The sequence below is a fragment of the Dama dama genome, chromosome 27 (assembly GCF_033118175.1).
Source record: "Dama dama isolate Ldn47 chromosome 27, ASM3311817v1, whole genome shotgun sequence".
Taxonomy (NCBI): domain Eukaryota; kingdom Metazoa; phylum Chordata; class Mammalia; order Artiodactyla; family Cervidae; genus Dama; species Dama dama.
The window spans coordinates 21,824,862-21,845,451 of record NC_083707.1 but is presented as its reverse complement, the minus strand read 5'-3'; the positions used below and the strand labels follow the sequence as shown (position 1 = coordinate 21,845,451).

The window sequence follows — 20,590 nt, the reverse complement described above, 5'->3', positions numbered from 1 at the left end:
CTAGAACTGGATCTACTTTTCTCTTTTGGCAGGCAATATACATACATACATATATATGTATATACTTACATATACATATGGGCTTCCATGGTGGCCCAAACAGTAAAAAAATCTGCCTGTAGTGCAGGAGATGTGGGTTTGATCCCTGGGTGGTAAAGATTCCCTGGAGAAGGGAATGGTTACCCACTCCAGTATTCTTTTTTTTTTTTTTTCATTAATCAATAAATGTTTATTGAGCACCTACTGAATGTTAGAATCTACATGTTCTGAGGATACAGTTCTTTTTTTTTTCCCATTTATTTTTATTAGTTGAAGGCTAATTACCTTACAATATTGTAGTGGTTTTTGCCATACATTGACATGAATCAGCCATGGATTTACATGTATTCCCCATCCCGATCCTCCCTCCCACCTCCCTCTCCACCCGATCCCTCTGGGTCTTCCCAGTGCACCAACCCTGAGCACTTGTCTCATGCATCCAACCTGGGCTGGTGATCTGTTTCACCCTTGATAGTATACTTGTTTCAATGCAGTTCTCTCTGAACATCCCACCCCCGCCTTCTCCCACAGAGTCTAAAAGTCTGTTCTGTACATCTGTGTCTCTTTTTCTGTTTTGCATATAGGGTTATCATTACCATCTTTTTAAATTCCATATATATGCCTTAGTATACTGTATTGGTCTTTATCTTTCTGGCTTACTTCACTCTGTATAATGGGCTCCAGTTTCATCCATCTCATTAGAACTGATTCAAATGAATTCTTTTTAATGGCTGAGTAATATTCCATTGTGCATATGTACCATAGCTTTCTTATCCATTCATCTGCTGATGGGCATCTAGGTTGCTTCCATGTCCTGGCTATTATAAACAGTGCTGCGATGAACATTGGGGTGCATGTGTCTCTTTCACATCTGGTTTCCTCAGTGTGTATGCCCAGGAGTGGGATTGCTGGGTCGTATGGCAGTTCTATTTCCAGTTTTTTTTAAGAAATCTCCACACTGTTCTCCGTAGCGGCTGTACTAGTTTGCATTCCCACCAACAGTGTAAGAGGGTTCCCTTTTCTCCACACCCTCTCCAGCATTTATTGCTTGTAGACTTTTGGATAGCAGCCATTCTGACTGGTGTGTAATGGTACCTCACTGAGGTTTTGATTTGCATTTCTCTGATAATGCCACTCCAGTATTCTTATCTGGAGACTATATGTATAGCTTTTTAATAAGGTAGCTTTAATTATGTGTTGCGGAGAAAGAAAGAAATTTTGTGCTACATTTCATCACATTGTGTTTTTGCTGTTGGTCTAAGATGTGGAGAATGTCATAATACATGATTAAAATGACCCCAGAGTTGGGTGTGAGGGCAGAAAACCCCTGGGGATGGGGAATTACCCTCCATGGTTTTGACATCATCCCGAGAAGCCCCAGGAAGTGGCCTTCCAAGCTGTATGCCTCTAGGGCAGCCGAGTCCCTGTTCCTTCCAAAAGAGCAGCTTTTACATCCCCAGATCCAGACAGACCGCGGAAGGTGTGGAGCAGAAGAGGGGCCCAGAAGGAAGAAGGGACCTGGCTTCACCTTTGGGGACTCTTGGCTGTCTTATTCACCTGGGTTCATTGCTTTACTGTGGGGAGGGGCCACTGGAATGGATTTGGATACATTTGTTTGACTTTATTTACCTTGAAGTTTTGAACCATTTCATAAACTATTAGTAGTGACTTTTTAAGAAAATCCAGAGATGATTTATTTCGTCTGGGGTAAGCCCCAGCCTGAGTTGTTTTGAAAGGCTCCCCCGGGACTCAACCAAAGCTATGAACCATTGATTTAAAGTGAAAAATAAAGCACCAGTGAGGGGGGCATTGCTCCCACCATCATTCTCCACGTTGACTTCACCCCTCCCCCACTTCTGTTTTATTCTCCAGAGAAGAGAAGAATATCTTCCTATCCTTTATGCAAATTCAGGTCATAAGGGAATGTTATTTTGTTTAACAGCACACTCAGAAAACCTGAATTCTGCCTGGAAATTCCAAGCCCAACTTTGGGACTTCATTGGGGTGATCACACACCGTAGTGTATCCAGGATGGTCCCCATGTATGCCGGAGGTCCCAGGGGAATTATTAAGGTCACTCTCTTCACCTCTCAAAAGTCTTTCAGCTAGGGTACTGGATAAACTGCAATAACATTGGAAATGTAACTGTTTGACAGTTGGCCTCTGCTGTAAAAACTCAAAGAGCCAATGTGGGAAATTAACATTTTTTTTTTCTAAATTTACCAATAAGCAAGCCTGTTCTGGCCAGTTCCACAGAAATGTTATTCCTAACTAAACATTTTTCAGCTTTATTTAGGCTTCCCTGATAGCTCAGTTGGTAAAGAATCTACCTGCAATGCAGGAGACCCCAGTTCAACTTCTGGGTTGGGAAGATCCCCTGGAGAAGGGATAGGCTGCCCACTCCAGTATTCTTGGACTTCCCTGGTGGCTCAGCTGGTAAAGAATCCGCCTGCAGTGCAGAAGACCTGAATTCGATCCTTGGGTTGGAAAGACCCCCTGGAAAAGGGAATGGCTACCCACTCCAGTGTTCTGGCCTGGAGAATTCCATGGACTACGTAGTCCATGGGGTCTCAAAGAGTCGGACACGATTGAGCGATGTTCACTTTCATACTCTCTTTTGTGGCTTTTTTGCTGTTGTTCTGTCTTTTGTCTTCATGCTTTCCCACGTATATCTCCCTCATTACAGAACTTGGGAAAATTTCATAGCAGTCACATCGTTATGACATCTGTATTGTGGCATCACTGTCATGGACACTTTCTCAGCGGACAGTTTTGAAAATATCCTGTGGCGTCACCCTTTTGGCAGCTAGAGGGGAGCGAGGAGGAATGATTTCCCATTTCTAGAACTCGTGCCTCGCTGAGCTGGCCCTGGGGTCTGTGACAGTGATGCTGACAAGCACTTTGAGAGGTCGGTCGCCTTTCATGGAAATACTCTCAAACTTAGCAGTATTCTCCAAGACTCTGAGTTCTCTTAATAAATCATGTCCTTAGCCCAGTTTCTATTTTCAGTCACTGTGCCCTCTGGGATGATAAGTTCTGTGTGCTGAATATCCACTTTTTAAAACTGCATCCTTTACTGCTAGTAAAATTGCTCTTTAAAAACTCAAAGCGGTGATTCTCCATGGCAGCATTTCAGAAAACTTTGGAAGGCAAGCCCTGTCCACCTGCCTGGACTGCAAGCCTCCACGATCTTTGCCCAAGCTCTCTTCCCTACTCTACTTGCTTCATCCTCTCCCCCAATGTGGAAGTTTGTGCCTTCACGGTGGCCCTTCTCTGGACCTTAGTCATCTTTATCATGGCATGTTGTGGCAGAAGCCCAGGGGCTATGCACAGAGATGGAGCAGGGTTTTGTGTTTATTTCCAAGGACTTAGCGATGGGGTTAGCGATGGTGCAACGTATGCACTGTCTTCAGGAGCCCACTGTGCTCGACCCCAGAGCCTCACAGAGCTCATTAACCCCCAAGTGTGGAAGGATGCTTTCTCAGTCACTGACAGCTCAGTTCCCAGGGCTGAGATGACCCTGGCGTCTGTTGGGCACCTCAGACTCCTTTTAGCATCGGTGAAAACTTCCTGCATTGTCTCTAGCTGTGGGGACATTATCCCACATCATTCATGAAAGTGACAAGATCAGACCTTGCTGCATCTTTGAATGGCAGGGGGCTGGGCAGGGGGATCCCTGTTTTTATATCCTAAGAAATATTCTCTGATCCCTGCCTTTCATTTCCTATTTTTAAATTGTGTTGTTCTTTCTGAAAGAACAACTTTTTACTCACCCAACAATCCTGTCTCAAGCCTTAAGACTTTTTGCAAGTCTAAACTGGTGACTCTGGTCACACTCACATCTTTTAGACCTCTGTGCCCCTGTGCCCACTCCTGATTAAGGATGTCAGGACCTCTGGGATGGAACCCAGGCATCACTGTTGTTTAAAAATGCCCCTGGGGATTCTCTTGTGTCCCCCAAATTGTAAAGCACTGGCCTAAATAAATTACATTTCCTGGTTTTCCTTCAGAAAATGTCAGTAGGTTGATCAGACATGTTTCCTTCCACAGATAAATGATGTTGAGTTTCTCCCAGTCGGAGGTGGTAAGTTAATGTTTGCCCATTCTGCCCTCAGCCATGGAGGCAGCCAGGTCTCCTGGCCAAGAAGGAGACTGTCCTGTTCTTTTCTCCAGAATGCCCCTTCCCATTAGTCCTGGAGTCCAGTCTTTGGACTCAGAGGGAATTTAGCATGTGGCAATAACAGCAATTTTCTCCTCCTCGAAAACAGAAAGCAAGACATCCACTACCATCTCCTCTGCAAGGAGACCTTCAGAAGCACTCCAGATAACTCACTCACTAGATCTGCTTCCCACTCGGGGACTCCATATTCCTGGGGGTCTGTGCAGACTCTTGTGAGCACCCATGAGTTCATTTCAGGGAGCCCTGGGGGAGTTGCCAATGTCCCTGGGAAGCAGCCCTGGAGGCTAAATTGAGAACCAAGTCCCTGCACTGTCCCCTGGGGCTATCACTATTGGGGTGGGGACACTGCTCTGATCTGACACTCAAGTGTACCTAGGTGCCTTTCATCAGTAAATGTAGTACATGCACTAGTTATGAAAAATGTGCATTGATAAACCATGTATTTTTAAAATGTAATGTCATTAGGTTAAAAATGATTTTTTAAAAAAGAGCCAATAGTGTAAAGAGCAAAAACACTATTTTCGAGGTATTGGCCTAAGTACTTTACATGTATCCATACCAATAATACTATTCTTTTTTTTTTTAATTTTATTTATTCATTCATTTATGACCACGCTGGGTCTGCATTGCTTTACTCAGGCTTTTGCTAGTTGCGGTGAGTAGGGTCTGCTCTTTGTTGCCTGGCTTCTCTTGTAGAACACAGGCCCTAGGTGCATGGACTTCAGTAGTTGTGGCTCACAAGCTTAGTTATTGCATGGCATGTAGGATCTTCCCGGACCAGGGATTGAACCCATGTCCCCTACATTGGCAGGCAGGCAGATTCTTTTATACCGCACCACCAGGGAAGTCTCAGTAATACTATTGTAATGGTCCTAGCAGACACTTCTGTCATGCTTGCCAGAGGCTGAGTGTTTCTCTCACTGATTTACATCCGTTGTCTTATTTCATCCTTCTAACAAATCCTGCGAGATTGGGTCCCAGATTGAACAGGAGGCACAGAGTGGGCAGTGACTTGCCCAGGCCGCCAGGCTGGGAATGGGTCAGACCCCAGTTGACCCATCTGAGTGATTTGCTGCTCTGGATATTTTCAGTTACCCTTCAGAGCTCCTGTGATCCCCAGATTGCATTTTGTTTTGGCTACTTTCAAGTTCCTGCTCTGGACACTTCTTCATTCTCTTCCCTTAGGGATTTTTAAAAATCTTGCCATTTTTTGAAAAAGACTCTTTCTCCTCAATGGTCTGTGTGCTTTGCTACTGCAGTTTCAAATTTCATTTGGTCTGTGATTTTGAGCAAGTCGGTGAACTTCTCTGAGCCTGTTTTTGATTATGGGTGGGGTGTTGTGGAGAAACCAGGCCTGAGCCTGTATGCCTGACCTCCTGGGGTTGTTGAGTAGACCCAGGGCAACAGGGGAGAATGTACTTTTGTGCTGTGCTAACAGGTCTTCATATGCTATTGATTTTCTTATCCTTTGTCTCATGTGACTTTCCTGAGATTCCAGTGTGGGATTTTAAATAGCCTGTAAGTTTAAGGACTACTATTTAGCATCAAAGTCTTCCTTTCCACCTTTTCGTAACTGCTGCCTGAATGCTCACCCTTCTCTTTTCCAAAACTGAATGATTATGAGGGGAAGTGATGGTCTTACCCTCAGGATATTGAACAAAATCAGGTTGTGGTCACACATGGTGGTACCCTACCCCTGTAACCATTCAGAATCAAGTTTGGCACTTTACTTAGAAATTCTGAAAGCAATTGTTCTTGGAAGCAATACTTTGTTGCATCCAAAAACCTGATGTGCTTGTCTCTTCTCTTTGAGGCCTCTGGTCATCCGTCTCAGCATCGGGATTGGTGTAGCCCCACAGTCCCCCGAGTGGACCTGAATATCTGGTTTAACCATTCTAGAAAATCTTCCTGTTGTGTGTGACTTTCTGCCCCTTGGAGTGGCTGAGTTTGCAGGGCCCAACCTCTTGGACTTGCTTGGTTTTAGAAAGCCCACTCCAACCCAGGGAGCTGACCACCAAGTGAATCTGGGCTCTACCGGGGCTGCAGAGAGAAGTCCCAGCCCTCATCCCAAGCCCTGGCAGTTAGCAATCCGTGCTTAAATGGAGAATCCCCTCTGTGCTTCTCAGAAATTCTGTGACTCTTGTGGCCTTGGGTGCTGCCTGTTTGAAGCATCCTCTTGGAGGGGCTCACTTCTGCTTCCTGAAACTGACCCTCAGCCCTCTTGAACAGCTTGGGGGAAAGGAGCTGAACTGCCTCGGTGAACTCCTTCCTGGCCCTTCTCTCTAAGAGGTCTCTGCTAGCCTTGACAGCATCTCTTTCCATAGAGGGTGACCTCCGTTTCTCCCCGTTTTGGCTGTTACATCCTCTCCCCGCTCCCTGCAGTCCTCTTGGCCAAGTCAAGAACAAACAAAACCCTACATTCCGTCCAAGCCTGAAGCATTTCTCCAGAGACAGTATTTCTGGGAGGGCAGCTCTTGGCATGTTGGAGTCTCCCTGAGAGTTGCTACTTTGAAGGAGGTTCTGGGTGTCGCCACCTCGTTCGGCTCAGAAGTTCAGCTTCGCTAGGCTTTCTGGGAGCAAACCAGAGCCTGACCTCCTCCCAGAGTGCCCCCTGGCCCTTCAAGGAGCAAGTTCCTCTTTTACCTTGAGTACTTCTGGACATACTGGGGGCAGTTGCATGTCTAGAGACATCCCCACCCTGGTTTCCCCACTCTAACTTACGGTAACTCTTTAGCTGGGCAGCTATCTCGCCCGAGAGACAGTTGTTCCAATTTTCATGTTCAGCACCCTCAAGTCCTGCATCCTGCACCTGGGACCCGACCCACAGCTACTCCATCAACATCCTTTTCTCTCTGTCAGTTCTTGAGCCCTGAGGGCACAGGTTTGGCTGATTGACCGTCTATCAAAGAACTGAGGGAGATACCCTTATTTCCTGTTGCCCCAGGATTGACCATTGCTTTCAGTGGCATCCTGGCCCCCTACATTTTTTGTTGGTCTTCATGAAAAATGTCCCCACTCAAAGAGTAGCCACCTAATAGTCACTCAGGAAATACTATTTAAGGAAATGAGATCTACAGTTGAAAAAAGGCAAAAAATATAATAAATAAGGGACGATACCCTGCCAACCAACAAGAGACAGTTGAAGGACTGAGTTTGCTTTTCAGCCTCGTCTCCTGCCTTTGCCAGGGTTTGTCATGGATCATCACTGATAATGTCTTGGGACTCCAAAATCAGCAAAAGGGTCTCATGAGGTGTGGCATAACCTCACCATGATGACCCTTGGCCATTCTCACACAAGCCTATGTTCTTGCTTTCTGCTGTCTTTTTTTTTTTTTTTTTAAAGAAGAAAGATCTGAGTCAGTCCAGTCTGTTATGATGTTAACCTACCATACTTGTTGTTTTTACTTAAAAGTTACTTTGGTTCCGTATTAGAATCAGGCTTTCATAATGGATTGTGGCTTATGGTCTTGCTGTCTTGTTGGAATGCCCTGGATCATTGTATAGACAGCTTTCTCTGTCCTATTATTCTATTCTATATTATCAGTATAGCTGTTTAGTGCCAATGCCACACATTAATTATATCAGTTTTATAAGTTTTTATGGCTGATTGGGTAGATATTTTATATATATATATATATATATATATCTACTTATGGATCTTTTTACACATATATTCTTTCATAGTAACTTTAGAATATTTTCAAATTCCCAAAACATCTTCTTGGAATTTGATTAGCATCATCTTAAATATATGTGCTGTGCTGTGCTTAGTCACTCAGTCATGTCCGACTCTTTGTGACCTCATGGACTATAGCCTGCAGGCCCCTCTGTCCATGGGGATTCTCCAGGCAAGGATACTGGAGTGGGTTGCTGTGCCCTCCTTCATGGGATCTCCCAACCCAGGGATCGAACCCAGGTCTCGTGCATTGCAGGTGGTTCTTTACCTGCATATATAATAAATATATGTTATTTGTGTATAAATTTTATGAGGCGAGATAATGAACATCCTTTTAATGCTGAGACTTCTTATTCAGGAACATGATGTTTCTTGTTTGCCCACATCTTCTTTTATTACTCTCAAGAAAATGTTGTCACTTCCTTCAAGTAGGTCCTGTATTGATATTTCCAGAGGTTTGGAGTTTTCTTTTCTTTTTTAATTAATTTATTTTTGTTGAAGGATGATTGTGTTACAGAATTTTGCTGTTTTCTGTCAAACCTCAACATGAATCAGCCATAGGTGTACATATATCCCCTCCCTCCCGACCCTCCCTCTCATCTCCCTCCCACCCCACCCCTCTAGATTGATAACAGAGCCCCTGTTTGAGTTTCCTAGCCCTACAGCAAATTCCCATTGGCTGTCTATTTTACATATGGTAATGTAAGTTTCCATGTCACTCTGCATACATCTCACCCTCTCCTCCCCTCTCCCCGTGTCCATAAGTCTATTAGAGTTTTCTTTTCAATCATTTATTTGTTTTTGGCTGTGCTGGGTTTTGATGCTGTGCGGGCTCGTCTCTAGTTGTGGGGCACAGACTTCTCCCTGTGGTGGCTTCTCTTGTCGAGGAGCATGGGCTCTAGGGAGAGCAGGCTTTACTAGTTGCGGCTCGCAGGCTCTAGAGCATGGGCTCCGTAGTGTGGCTCATGGGCTTAGTTGCTCTGAGGCATGTGGGATCTTCCTGGATCAGGGATTGAACCCGTGTCTCCTGCAGGTGGATTCTTTACCACTGAGCCACCAGGAAAGTCTGGGGGTTTTGTTTCCTTGTTTGTATGTTGTTTTTCGGAATGTGTCTGGTCTTGTGTAAAATACAAATCAACTTTCTGATCTCCTGCCTAGAAGTATCACCTCCTGTCATCCTCCCAACCCTGTTCCACCTTTGTTGCATCACATCTTAGCCCTTCCTTTCCAGAAGCCTTTAGAAGGTCATTTAACCTTTCCTAACCTCCTTCACAAGGGACCCTGTCTTATATGCTTTATCTCCTCTTTTCATCATTGACCAATTTCCCATTTTTCTCATTTCAAACAATGGACAGTCACAGACTCTCCGATCAAAGAAGTACAATAAGAAAGCAAGTCTCTGAGAAGGACTCTTGGCAAGAATTAAGATGGATGGGTTTGGGGTGAGAAGAGGATGGAAGCAGGAAGCCCATGGTGGCTGCCCTGGGAGGCCGGCGCCAGGGGTCAGGCTTGGGATGGAGGTAGCAGGAAGGAAGGCCAGGGCCCAAGAGACTTTATGGAACAGGATGGCTGACAGCCGCTCAGACATAGGACCAGGTGAAGGACATGGTGAAGGTCACTCTTGCTGATCTGGAGCTTGGAGGATTGAAATGGATCAGAATTGATAACGGCTAATCCCTAGATACCAACATGTGCTCCTGGGCACAGAGCACTTTGGCTTGTTCTTGCAGATGCTACTCTGGGTTGTTGTGAGGGGAGGAGACAGTTGGGCAAGCCTACATGACCCACCCCTCATCTTGGGCAGAGAGGCTGCCAAGGCACTTGAGGGGTCAGTGGCATCCAGTGGAGTCTGTTTCAGTTATGAAGAAGAGCATTTAAAATACCCACTTGTATAAAATCCAGAGAGTTAATAATTCAGCTTCAGATATGACTAATTCTTATTCCTTCCTTCTCGAAGTGGGTGGACGTGCTCTGAAAACATGTCCTCTGTAGAAACAGCTTCCCCATTATCTCAGGATGCCCAGAGGCTGGCTTCTTCTCAACTTATGAGAGCAGAGGGTGTCCATTGATGTGAACTGAGTTCTGCTAAGAATGAGGAAAAGGGCATGTCAGGCTTAGAGCCACCCCCTGGGTCTGTCCTGAGTGCTTGCTGTAGGTGGACACTGGCTGAGGGGGGCAGGCTGAAATCTGAGCGGTGCTTCTCTTTCAAGGATTTGCCGTGGGACTGTGTCTCCCTCGGGGTGGGCATCTTGCTCTCATTTGCACAAAGGCAGCGGTGGGGCTGGGCCTGCTCAGGCATCTCTGCAGACTCTGTGGATGGGGTCTAAGGTCTAATGATTCCTAGGGAATCCTTGCCTTTCTGTCAATGCCTCCTGTGCTGGAATCTGGCTCTGGGTTGGTGCCTCTCCCATGCCAGGTCCCAGGCTTCTGTCTTCGTGCTGCCATCCATGAGGCTTCATTCCGTACACTCACGAGATGTCTCACTGCTGCCCTCCAGGCCTCATGTTCACATTCTAGGCAGGAAGATGGAGGAAAGGCAAAAGGCATGGCTCACGGGTCCAGCGCTTTTGAATCAGGAAAACAGAAACCCAAACTGCCAGCCTTAGCTGCAAGGGATCCAGCGAGGTGGTTGATTTCACTAACATATTACCAGCCTGAAAGAAATCCAGGCCCTGTTGGTGAGCAGAGAAGAGGGACTAGATGTTGGGCAGGCCTCCTGCAGTGCCTGGAGGAGTGGGCACCCCGCCACCCCAGGGTGGGCACACAGGTCATCACATCCCTCTTCATTCCCTTCTTCAGCATTTTGTCAAACCTTTTCTCATGCCTTTTTAGCATTTCAACAAAGTAATATTTTTTTAATAATTTTATTTTTATTTATTTATTTTTGGCTGTGCCAGGTCTTTGTTGCTGCACAGGCTTTTCTCTAGTTGCTGTGAGTGGAGACCACAGTCTAGTTGTAGTGCATGGGCTTCTCGTTGCGGTGACTTCTCTTGTTGCAGAGCACAAGCTCTGGGTGCGCAGGCCTCAGTAGTTGTGGCTTGCAGACTCTGGAGCATGGGCTTAGTAGCTGTGGCTCACAGGCTTACTTGCTCCGTGGCATGTGAGATCTTCCTGGACCAGGGATTGAACCCATGTCTCCTGCATTGGCAGGTGGACTCTTAACCACCAGACCACCAGGGAAACCCCCAAATAATATTTTAAAGTAGACGTTTCAGGAGCTCCTGATAAACTTATTGGCTTAAACATATAGAAGACAAGCTTGCCCTGCAGAGTAGGGGTGCATTTATGCCACGTGTCCCTGGGAGCCCACAGTTCCAAGCCCATGACACACCCACAGGAATTGTTCCTCCTGGCCACCAGGCGCCCAAATGGCTGGGATGCTTTCAGTTATTTTCTTCATGAAGAAGTTGTAATTTATTTCCAAATGCATGTGTAAGGACCTAAAATAGAATGTTAGCAATTGAGCTTGGAAGGGCTCAGTAGGACTTAAGGGGCCGCGGCCAGTTTCTTCCTGCCAGCTCCCAGCCTCTAGTGGTGCAGCAGTCGCTCAGCTGTACCAGGCCCAGCCTGGTTCCTTTCTTCAGAGGAGAGGCTCAGGCCTCAGTGCAGGAGACCAACTGGCGTCAGCTGCTTGGCTGAGACCCGCCTGCAGAGGGGTTCTGAGCAGCTGACTCATGGAGTCCCCTGATGTGGCCCTGGCAACTTCCAGCTTCATCCCTGGCAGTTCCCTGGAACTGTTCAAAGGCCCTTCTCCTCTCCTCATTGGCTCCCCCAGCCCCAGGCTAGTCCTATACAGTCTTTAGGGTCCAGCTCATGTGACAGCTTCTCCAGAGACCCTCACCCCCTCCATTACCAGGTGAGTTGTTCCCCCGAAGCTGGGCCCCTCACTCAGGGAGCTCACCCTTCAGCGTGCTGCACGGTCTCACCCATCCTCGTCAGCCCGGGCTTGTTTCATGAATCAGAATCATCAACCTCCAGGCCTGGGGGCCCCAAGGGAGGCTGTGCAGCACAGGGAGCTTGCTGACCAGCCCCCTTCCGCCTGTCCCCGTTTCCAGCTGCCTTTGCTTTCCTAAGAGCTGACGGGGAAAGTTGGGGACCTTGTCATCATAGCTCTGGGCAGAGGAGAGCACTGGCTCAGCACCTTACACCCTTCCTGGCTTCTGGCCGTGTGCCAGCCCTGGGCTGGCCACAGGGGCTGCCCTGAGGATGCCCGGGACAGCAGGGGGCATGGCCCCCTCCTTGGCCTCTTTGCCAGTTCATCCCATTCTCCTCTTTGCCCACCCAGCGGGCCGCATCCAGATGTATGAATGTGGCAGAGACTGCTCAGGTGTCAGGGCGGAATGCCGAGAGGAGCCCTGGAGATGCAGAGGGCTGACCCGCCAGCGATGCCGGGTTCCCCCCTGGCTCCCATCTCCTTGGCGCGTGGACCAGCTTTCTCCATCTCTGGGCATGCACCACACGCTCCAGGGCCAACCAAGGCACATTCCAACACCTCGCAGCCCACAGGAAGGGAACTCAGAAAGGTCTGAATCCTGTTTCCACTGCTTCTATGGAAAAAAACAGGGTGTTTCTTCTTTTTTTTTTTTTCCTTGCAAAATATCACATTTTTCCCAATTGAAGGAAAATCAATTTTATTTTGTAATGTGTCTGACTCGAGAAGTTCCATGGCCGCCCCCCTCTTGGCAGCTTCTTGGGGCTAATCCCTGATCTCTGCAGTGCTGAGCGGTAGCCAGTCCCTCCCTGAGCTAAACCCAGGCCATTTGTTTTCACCTCTAAATAAGTCGTGAGTTTGCTTTTAATGGAGGACCGAAGATGAGGCATTAATCTTGGATTCTCCTTATTTTATCACAAGAAAACGGCTGCAGATGGAAAAAAGCAGGAGATCATTGTCCTGGACTCCAAGAGGAGCAATGCTATTAATATTGGCCTGACGGTCCTGCCCCCTCCAAGAACGATTAAGATAGCCATTTTGAATTTTGATGAATATGCCTTAAACAAAGAAGGGATTGAGGTAAGAGGAGCTCGACAGAGTGTTATTTATGTTCTGTTGCATTACTGTCCAATATGACTTTCTTTCTCCACAGGGTGGCTTGCCACTTTTTTGTCTCTGCCAGACTCTGAATAGTGTCATAATTCTCACATCCTTTTTTTAACTTCTGGGGGTGGGGGAAGAAACCCCACTTTGCTTATTGGGAAGTTCAGGTTTATTCATTAACTTCCTTCTGACCACATTCCACCTGCCTCGACGTGGAAGAAGAACTTGACAGCCTCCACGGGGCACTGGAATGCCTTCTTTCACATTGCTTCAAACCAAATACGTTTCATGAACAGTCTTAAAAGTAGGCTTGTCTGTGCACGCTCACCTCCGTGTCAATGGCTTTGTTTGTCTCTTGGCGCCCATTGCTGTGTGTAGAGATGGGTTTCACTTGATCAGCTGGGGAACCCAAGCCAACTGAGTCCGCAGCATCTGTTGGCCTGAGTGGCACAAGTGGAGAGAAGTTGACGTCCTGGCTGTGACTTTGTGACCGGTGGGTGCCCCCGCCAGAGCCACAGCCCCCCTGCTCTGCCAGGGTCCAGCACGCTCCGCTGTGGGCTGGTGCCCATTTGTGGGAAGTTCAATCTCCTCTTCTAGTAATAGAGAGTGAGTGAGTGGAGCCAATGGCTTGGCCCACAGAGTCCTCCAGGGGTGTGACCGGCCTGGGGACCCACTGGGTAGAATGGGGAATCTCAGGACACTGCTTCGTGACATTCGTGGCACCCACGCCTCCTCCTATTGGCACGGAGCCCTGGATTCCTTGAAAGCATCTCCGTACTGGAGGTTCCCGCATACCCAGTCTCATTTGAAAGACTCGAGAGTGAAGGAAGCCAGTGAAGCCTGGCTGCAGTGAGGGAGAGGGGCTTCGGCAGGAGAGTTGGAAGTGAGGAAGGGCTGGGGGGCTGTGCCGGCCGCACCCCCAGGCCTGAGTGTGAGAGGGGGTGGTGGGGGCCATGGAGCAAAGTGGTGCCTGAACCCAGGTGGGCAGGCGTGCCTTGTGCTTTGGAAAGCAGAGGCCTCCACAGCAGAAGCTGTGTTCCTAGAGGTTTGTACAGATTGAGTACAGATTTCAAGATCCATGCTACCCAGAACCTTGGAATGTGACCTTATTTGGAAGTTGGGTCTGTGCAGGCGTGATCAAGCTAAGATAAGGTCATCCTGGATTAGGGTGAGCCCTGCTCCCCTGGCTGATAGCCTTCTAAGAAGAGAGAGAAGTTTGGACACAGACACAGCGCGGAAGGCCATGTGTACACAGAGGACACCCAGAGGGGAACGCCCGTGGGATGATGGAGGCAGAAACTGGAGGGATGTGTTTACAAGACAAGGAATGCTGAGAAGTGCCTGCAACTTCTAGAAGCGAGGAAGAGGAAAGGAAAGAGCCTCCCCTTGAGTCTTCAGAAAGAGCATCGCCCTGTGGACACCTTGATGTTAGACTTCTAATCTCTCAGGCTGTGAGGGAACACATTCCCGTGGTTTGAAGCCCCCCAGTTTGCGATGCTTGGTTATAGCAAACCTAGGAAACCAGCTAAGGCCTGAGCAGTTCTGCCTTAGAAGCACCCACACGGCCGGTGCCAGGAGCAGGTGTGACGGGGGACGTGCATTGGCCACTGGCTGGAGAGAGAGTGGGGCCCGAGCCCTGGAGTCAGGCCAGGCAGCACAGGCAGGGAGCGAGGGCACGTGGCAGATGCGGGAGGGGGTCCAAAGGAGACAGCAGGCAAATACAGAGGGGGACACCGAGGCAGCTGCCAGACAGTGGGAAAGGAGGGGGCAGGGCTGGCCTCAATATGGGGCAGCTTCACCATGGGGCCCCCAGAGCAACAAGGGAGAAAGGAGTTTGTGTCCGTCAGGCAGGTGGGGGCTGCCAGTCGGCTCAAACCAAGTGCAAAGTGTCTCTCACACAAGTCAGATGACATGGTAGGTGCTCGTGCATGATTTGGCCATCCTGTTTACTTCACAGGATCTTTGAAAGATTGCAGAAGCTTCAGATTCATACATAGAGAGGCTTCAAATGCAGCCAGAGGCAGCTTGATTGAAGGAAAAAATGACAACCTTCCCTTTTAAAAATATTTCCCCTTCTTGCCATGAGAACTTGAAAGTCCATCAAAAGAGACGGATTCCTTTGGTTTTGCCTTTGTTCTGTCCCGAAATGTCAGTCTCCCTGGGTAGGGGAAGTTTCAGATACAATAGGTTACTCAGACTTTAGAATGAATCAAATTACTTTTTCCTTTTCTGACTGGTTTCCAGCTGAGCATCTTTTTGCGCCAGGAAGGAATGATGATAGGAAAGTAATGATGACAAATAAAGGAGCAGCAGCACATTAATAAACTAGACTTTCACGGGTTTCCTCCTCCGGGCCAGACACCAAGTAGGGTCTGCTTACAGAGGCTCATCGGAACCTTACGAGGTGCATACTATTATGTTCCTCATCTTAAAGTTGAAGAGGGTGCATCCCAAAGTTAATCTGTCTGTGCCCAAGCTCACAAGCCAGTAAGAGGTCAAACTGAAATGTGGTTTATAGAGCCTGAGTCTAGAGTGCAATCCACGGGCCAGCCCTGGGGGTGGCTGGCCCAGCTGGGCTCTCTGGGTCTGGACTCACCCACGGAAAAGAACAAGAGGGAATCTGAAAGGGGAGTGAGGAGACACATGGGACACTGCAGTCTGCATCACAGTCCTGCCTACAGTTTTCCTCCAGGAGTAGCTGGTGTATGAAATGGTGTACGGTGAACAGATACGGCCACGGAACACACTGCCTAGCCCTTCCTGAGAGTTTGCTGTGTCGTGAGGCTTCGGTAGATCATCATTTCAGTGCAGTTCAGTTCAGTCGCTCAGTTGTGTCCGACTCTTTGTGACCCTATAGACTGTAGCACACCAGGCCTCCCTGTCCATCACCAGCTCCCAGAGCTTACTCAAACTCATGTCCATTGAGTCGGTGATGCCATCCAACCATCTCATCCTCTGTGGTCCCCTTCTCCTCCTGCCTTCAATCTTTCCTAGCATCAGGGTCTTTTCCAATGAGTCAGTTCTTCACATCAGGTAGCCAAAGTATTGGAGTTTCAGCTTTAGCATCAGTCCTTCCACTGAATATTCAGGACTGATTTGCTTTAGGATAGACTGGTTGGATCTCCTTGCAGTCCAAGGGACTCTCAAGAATCTTCTCCAACACCACAGTTCAAAAGCATCAGTTCTTTGGCACTCACCTTTTTTTATAATCCAACTCTCACATCCATACATGACTACTGGAAAAACCATAGCTTTGACTAGACAGACCTTGTTTGGCAAAGTAATATCTCTGCTTTTTAGTAGATCATATATAGTCATAAAGATGGAGTTACACATTTTTGTCACAGTTTTCATTGGAAGCAGGATTTCTCAGTTGTGGCTCTATTGCCATTCTGGGCTGGACAGTTCTTTATTGTGGGAGCTGCCCTGTGGGTTGTAGGGTGTTCACAGCATCCCTGGCCTCTGCCCATATGATGCCAGTAGCACTGCCCCAGTGGTGACAACCAAGAGTGTTTCTTAGACTGTGTCAACATACTGTGGAGGCAGAATCACCCTGACTGAAAACCCCTTCTCTGAAGCTGCCTGAGTGAATGCAGAGAGAGTGTGTATTTTCAATGCTTGTCGGTTGTAGCTGAAAAGAGTCCAGCAGAAACCACTCCTTGTGGGGAACCTGTAACCCAGGCCCTCCCGTCGTTACCTGCTGCCTGTGACCACTGATCTAGAGGCCCGCGGGGGCAGAGATGGTGTCCATTCTGCACAGAGCCGCTCTCCCAGAGCTTATTGTCTAGCCTTGTTCAGAAGTTAAATCAGGGCTGAGAAGAGATGGAAGTCATGTCCTTACAGATCTTTACTAATATGATTTCCAGCTTATACCCAAGTGGCCTTTTGCTAAACCATCTGCTCTGTAGCATGGCACCATGGTCTAATGGGGCTGCTTGAAACCTCTGTGTACCCAGACGTGATTAGGATGTATTCACTGACGTGTTGCTTGGCAACTCCATGTTCTATATCTGACTCATGAAAACCCACAGGAGTAGTTAACTAACTTCATTAAGAAAGTCATTCTTCATAAGATTATTAAATTTTAGACTATGATGGGGGCCCATCCCTAAGTTGCATTAATGATATTTTCCCATGTAAAATGTCCCTGAGGTATCATACTTTGCTGACAAAGATTCATCTAGTCAAAGCTGTGGTTTTTCCAGTAGTCATGTATGGATGTGATGTATGGTCAAGTTGGACCATAAAGAAAGATGAGCGCCAAAGAATTAATGCTTTTGAACTGTGGTGTTGGAGAAGACTCTTAAGAGTCCCTTGGACAGCAAGGAGACCCAATTAGTCCATCCTAAAGGAGATCAGTCCTGAATATTCATTGGAAAGACTGATGCTGAAGCTGAAGCTCCAATACTTTGGCCACCTGATGCAAAGAACTGACTCATTGGAAAAGACCCTGATGCTAGGAAAGATTGAAGGCAGGAGGAGAAAGGGACGACAGAGGATGAGATGGTTGGATGACATCACTGACTCAATGGGCATGAGTTTGAGTAAGCTCCAAGAGTTGGTGACGGAAGCCTGGTATGCTGCAGTCCACAGGGTCACAAAGAGTCGGACAAGACTCATTGACTGAACTGAAGGAGGGTTTTCTATTTTTCCTTGCTTTTTTCATTTTTGTAGCATCTGTGTCCACTCAGAGGGTTAACACAATTGAATGGTCCCAAACGACATTTAACTTGACACTGCTTGGCAGCCAGGACAGTCAGCATCCTAGAAACAGACATTCCCTTTGGCTGCCTATACAAAACTGCAGCATCTTTGCAAGCAGTTTGTGCTGGAGAACCCCGTCTGTGGGTCCCTGAGTGAGAGCCAGGAATACACAGTTGAACCTGAGTGCAGGAGCCAGTCAGTGGGGTCTGCAGGCCCAGGAACCAGGATGTCCTGATGACTGGCACCTTAGCCACACTGGTAGTTTGTGGAAGTACCATGAGCACGGAGGTGGTGCTGGAAAGTAGGAGGAGCCCCTGGGTGGGTCTACAGCTCTGCCTCAGTTGATCCAGCTTGACTTCAGGCACCACATCTTCATCTTCATATTTGCTGCATAATTCTGCCTTACCTGCCTCACCAAGCAGTCACAAGAATGAAAGAAGATACCATCGAAAGAGAACCTTGAGAGGTTAACCTTTAACCTTGAGAAGTTTTATTTTTTTTTTTTTAAATTCTCTATGAGACTCCGTGCATGATGGAAAGCCATTATCTCATGGGATGGCAAGTTGCAAACCATCCAGCCTTGGCCAAAACAGCTCCAACTTTTTGCTGTTAGATACTTATCCAGAGTCATAGCCAGGTTTCTGTTCAGAATTCACAAGGCATGATGATTACTTATTATGGTCTCATCTGCAGGTGAATGAGATGGCCAAACCCCAGAATATTTGGGTCCATAAAAAATAAGGCTTAGGCATTTTTCTCTGAAATATGATTTTCCGATACAAAAGCAAGCATACTTAAAGCAGTGCTAGAGAAACACTGTCTGGGGGAAAGCAAAAAACCGCCGAGATTATTATGTCATGGTCTTGTTTGATGTTTTTCTCCTTGTGCAACCAGATGATCATCACAGGGTCATCAGTAAATCTACTGACGTGGTAAAGAGCAGATTAAAGGTATTCTCATTCTGTTATCATCTGCTCATGGAAAAATGGGGGCCGTCACCTTATATAAGGTAGCTTTGACCTGCTGTCCCCTGTCTTATGACTATTTTTATTGTCAGTGATGTGTAAAAAAAAAAAAGTAAAATTAACTGGCAGATGGCAACCTCATAAATCTTCAACAGTGAACAAATGGTTTAAATTAGTCAGAGAAGTGAAAAACAAAAGTAAGAGTGTTTGATTACTTTCCCAAAGGAAAAAGGCAACAAAAGTCATCACATGAAAATGCCTTCTGAAGAAGGGGGAAAGTGTTGACAACTTTGTGTTTTGGAATCCTTGTACATGCTTAAAACAATTTGAACATTAAGAAAATTAGAATACAAATTCTTCATTGAGTTTCCCTTTTGAAAACTAGTTTAAATGCTGAGTGTTTTGAAATAAGTGGCATCTGCTTGGATTGTTTTGGTCTTTTTGAAGTGTCATCTGTATGGGCAGGTGAGATCAATAGCATCAGTCTGCGGGTCGGCAATGGGCTGAGCATCTCCCCAATGCACCATTCCTCCCACTTAATCTGTGTTTGGGGCATGACAGAGAGGATATTGGAAAAAGAAGTATCTAGAGCTCACCACCTGTGAACTCACTCTGACCCCACCCCAGACACATCTTCAATACAGTTTGTTGTCACTGGCTTCTGATAGCCTCCTGAGGCTGCCCTCTCTGATAACACTCATGAGCCCAGGACAACTACTATTCCACCTACATATATCCTGAGGCATGATTGTATAAATATCTGCACGTTTGCTGATTATGATGTCGTGTCCAGTCTTTTATGTTATTCTTAATTTTTTGAATTAATATGGAGTAAAATTGACTTCATGTGGATCACAACAAACTGGAAAATTCTGAAAGAGATAGGAATAGCAGACCACCTGACCTGCTTCCTGACAAGTCTGTGTGCAAGTCAGGAAGCCTGTTAGAACTGGACATGGAACAACAGACTGGTTCTGAATTGGCAAAGGAGTACATCAATGCTGTATGTTGTCACCCTGCTTATTTAACTTATATGCAGAGTACATCATGAGAAATGCCGGGCTGGATGAAGCACAAGCTGGAATCAAGATTGCCAGGAGAAATATCACTAACCGCAGATATGCAAATAACACCACCCTATGGCAGAAAGTGAAGAAGAACTAAACAGCCTGTTGATGAAAGTGGAAGAGGAGAGTGAAAAAGCTGGCTTAAAACTCAACATTCAGAAAACTAAGATCATGGCATGTGGTCCCATCACTTCATGGCAAATAGATGGGGAAATAATGGAAACAGTAAGAGACTTTATTTTGTGGGGCTCAAAAAATCACTGCTGATGGTGATGGCTGCCATGAAATTAAAAGACGCTTGCTCCTTGGAAGAAAAGTTGTGACCACACTGGAAAAAAAAAATAATAATAATAAAAATTAAAAAAAAAAAAAAAAGAAAAGTTGTGACCAACCTAGGCAGCATATTAAAAAGCAGAGACATTACTTTGCCAATAGGGGTCCATCTAGTCAAAGCTATGGTTTTTCCAGTAGTCATGTATGGATGTGAGAGTTGGACTCTAAAGAAAGCTGAGTGCCGAAGAACTGATGCTTTTGAACTGTGGTGCTGGAGAAGGCTCTTGAGAGTCCCTTGGAGAGCAAAGAGAACCAACCAGTCTATCCTAAAGGAAATCAGTCCTGAATATTCATTGGAAGGACTGATGCTGAAGCTGAAACTCCAATACTTTGGCCACCTGATGTGAAGAACTGACTCATTGGAAAAGACCCTGATGCTGGGAAAGATTGAAGACAGGAGGAGATGGGGATGTCAGAGGATGAGATGGTTGGATGGCATCATCGACTCAATAGACATGAATTTGAGCAAGCTCCAGGAGTTGGTGATGGACAGGGAAGCCTGGTGTGCTGCAGTCCATGGAGTCATAAAGTCGGACACAACTGAGTCACTGAACTGAACTGAAAATTGACTTTAGGGGAGTCCAGATCTAT

At 46.8% G+C, this 20,590-nt stretch overlaps 1 protein-coding gene across 2 annotated transcripts in view; it reads left to right on the top strand.

Moving 5' to 3' along the window:
• Positions 1-20,590, top strand: part of FHOD3 (formin homology 2 domain containing 3) — a 518,587-nt gene that overhangs the window by 449,736 nt on the left and 48,261 nt on the right. For both annotated transcript variants that reach the window (XM_061130778.1, XM_061130777.1), the window contains one exon: positions 12,748-12,906. In XM_061130778.1, coding sequence (XP_060986761.1) covers positions 12,748-12,906 — 159 coding nt within the window. The remainder of the gene's footprint in view (positions 1-12,747; positions 12,907-20,590) is intronic.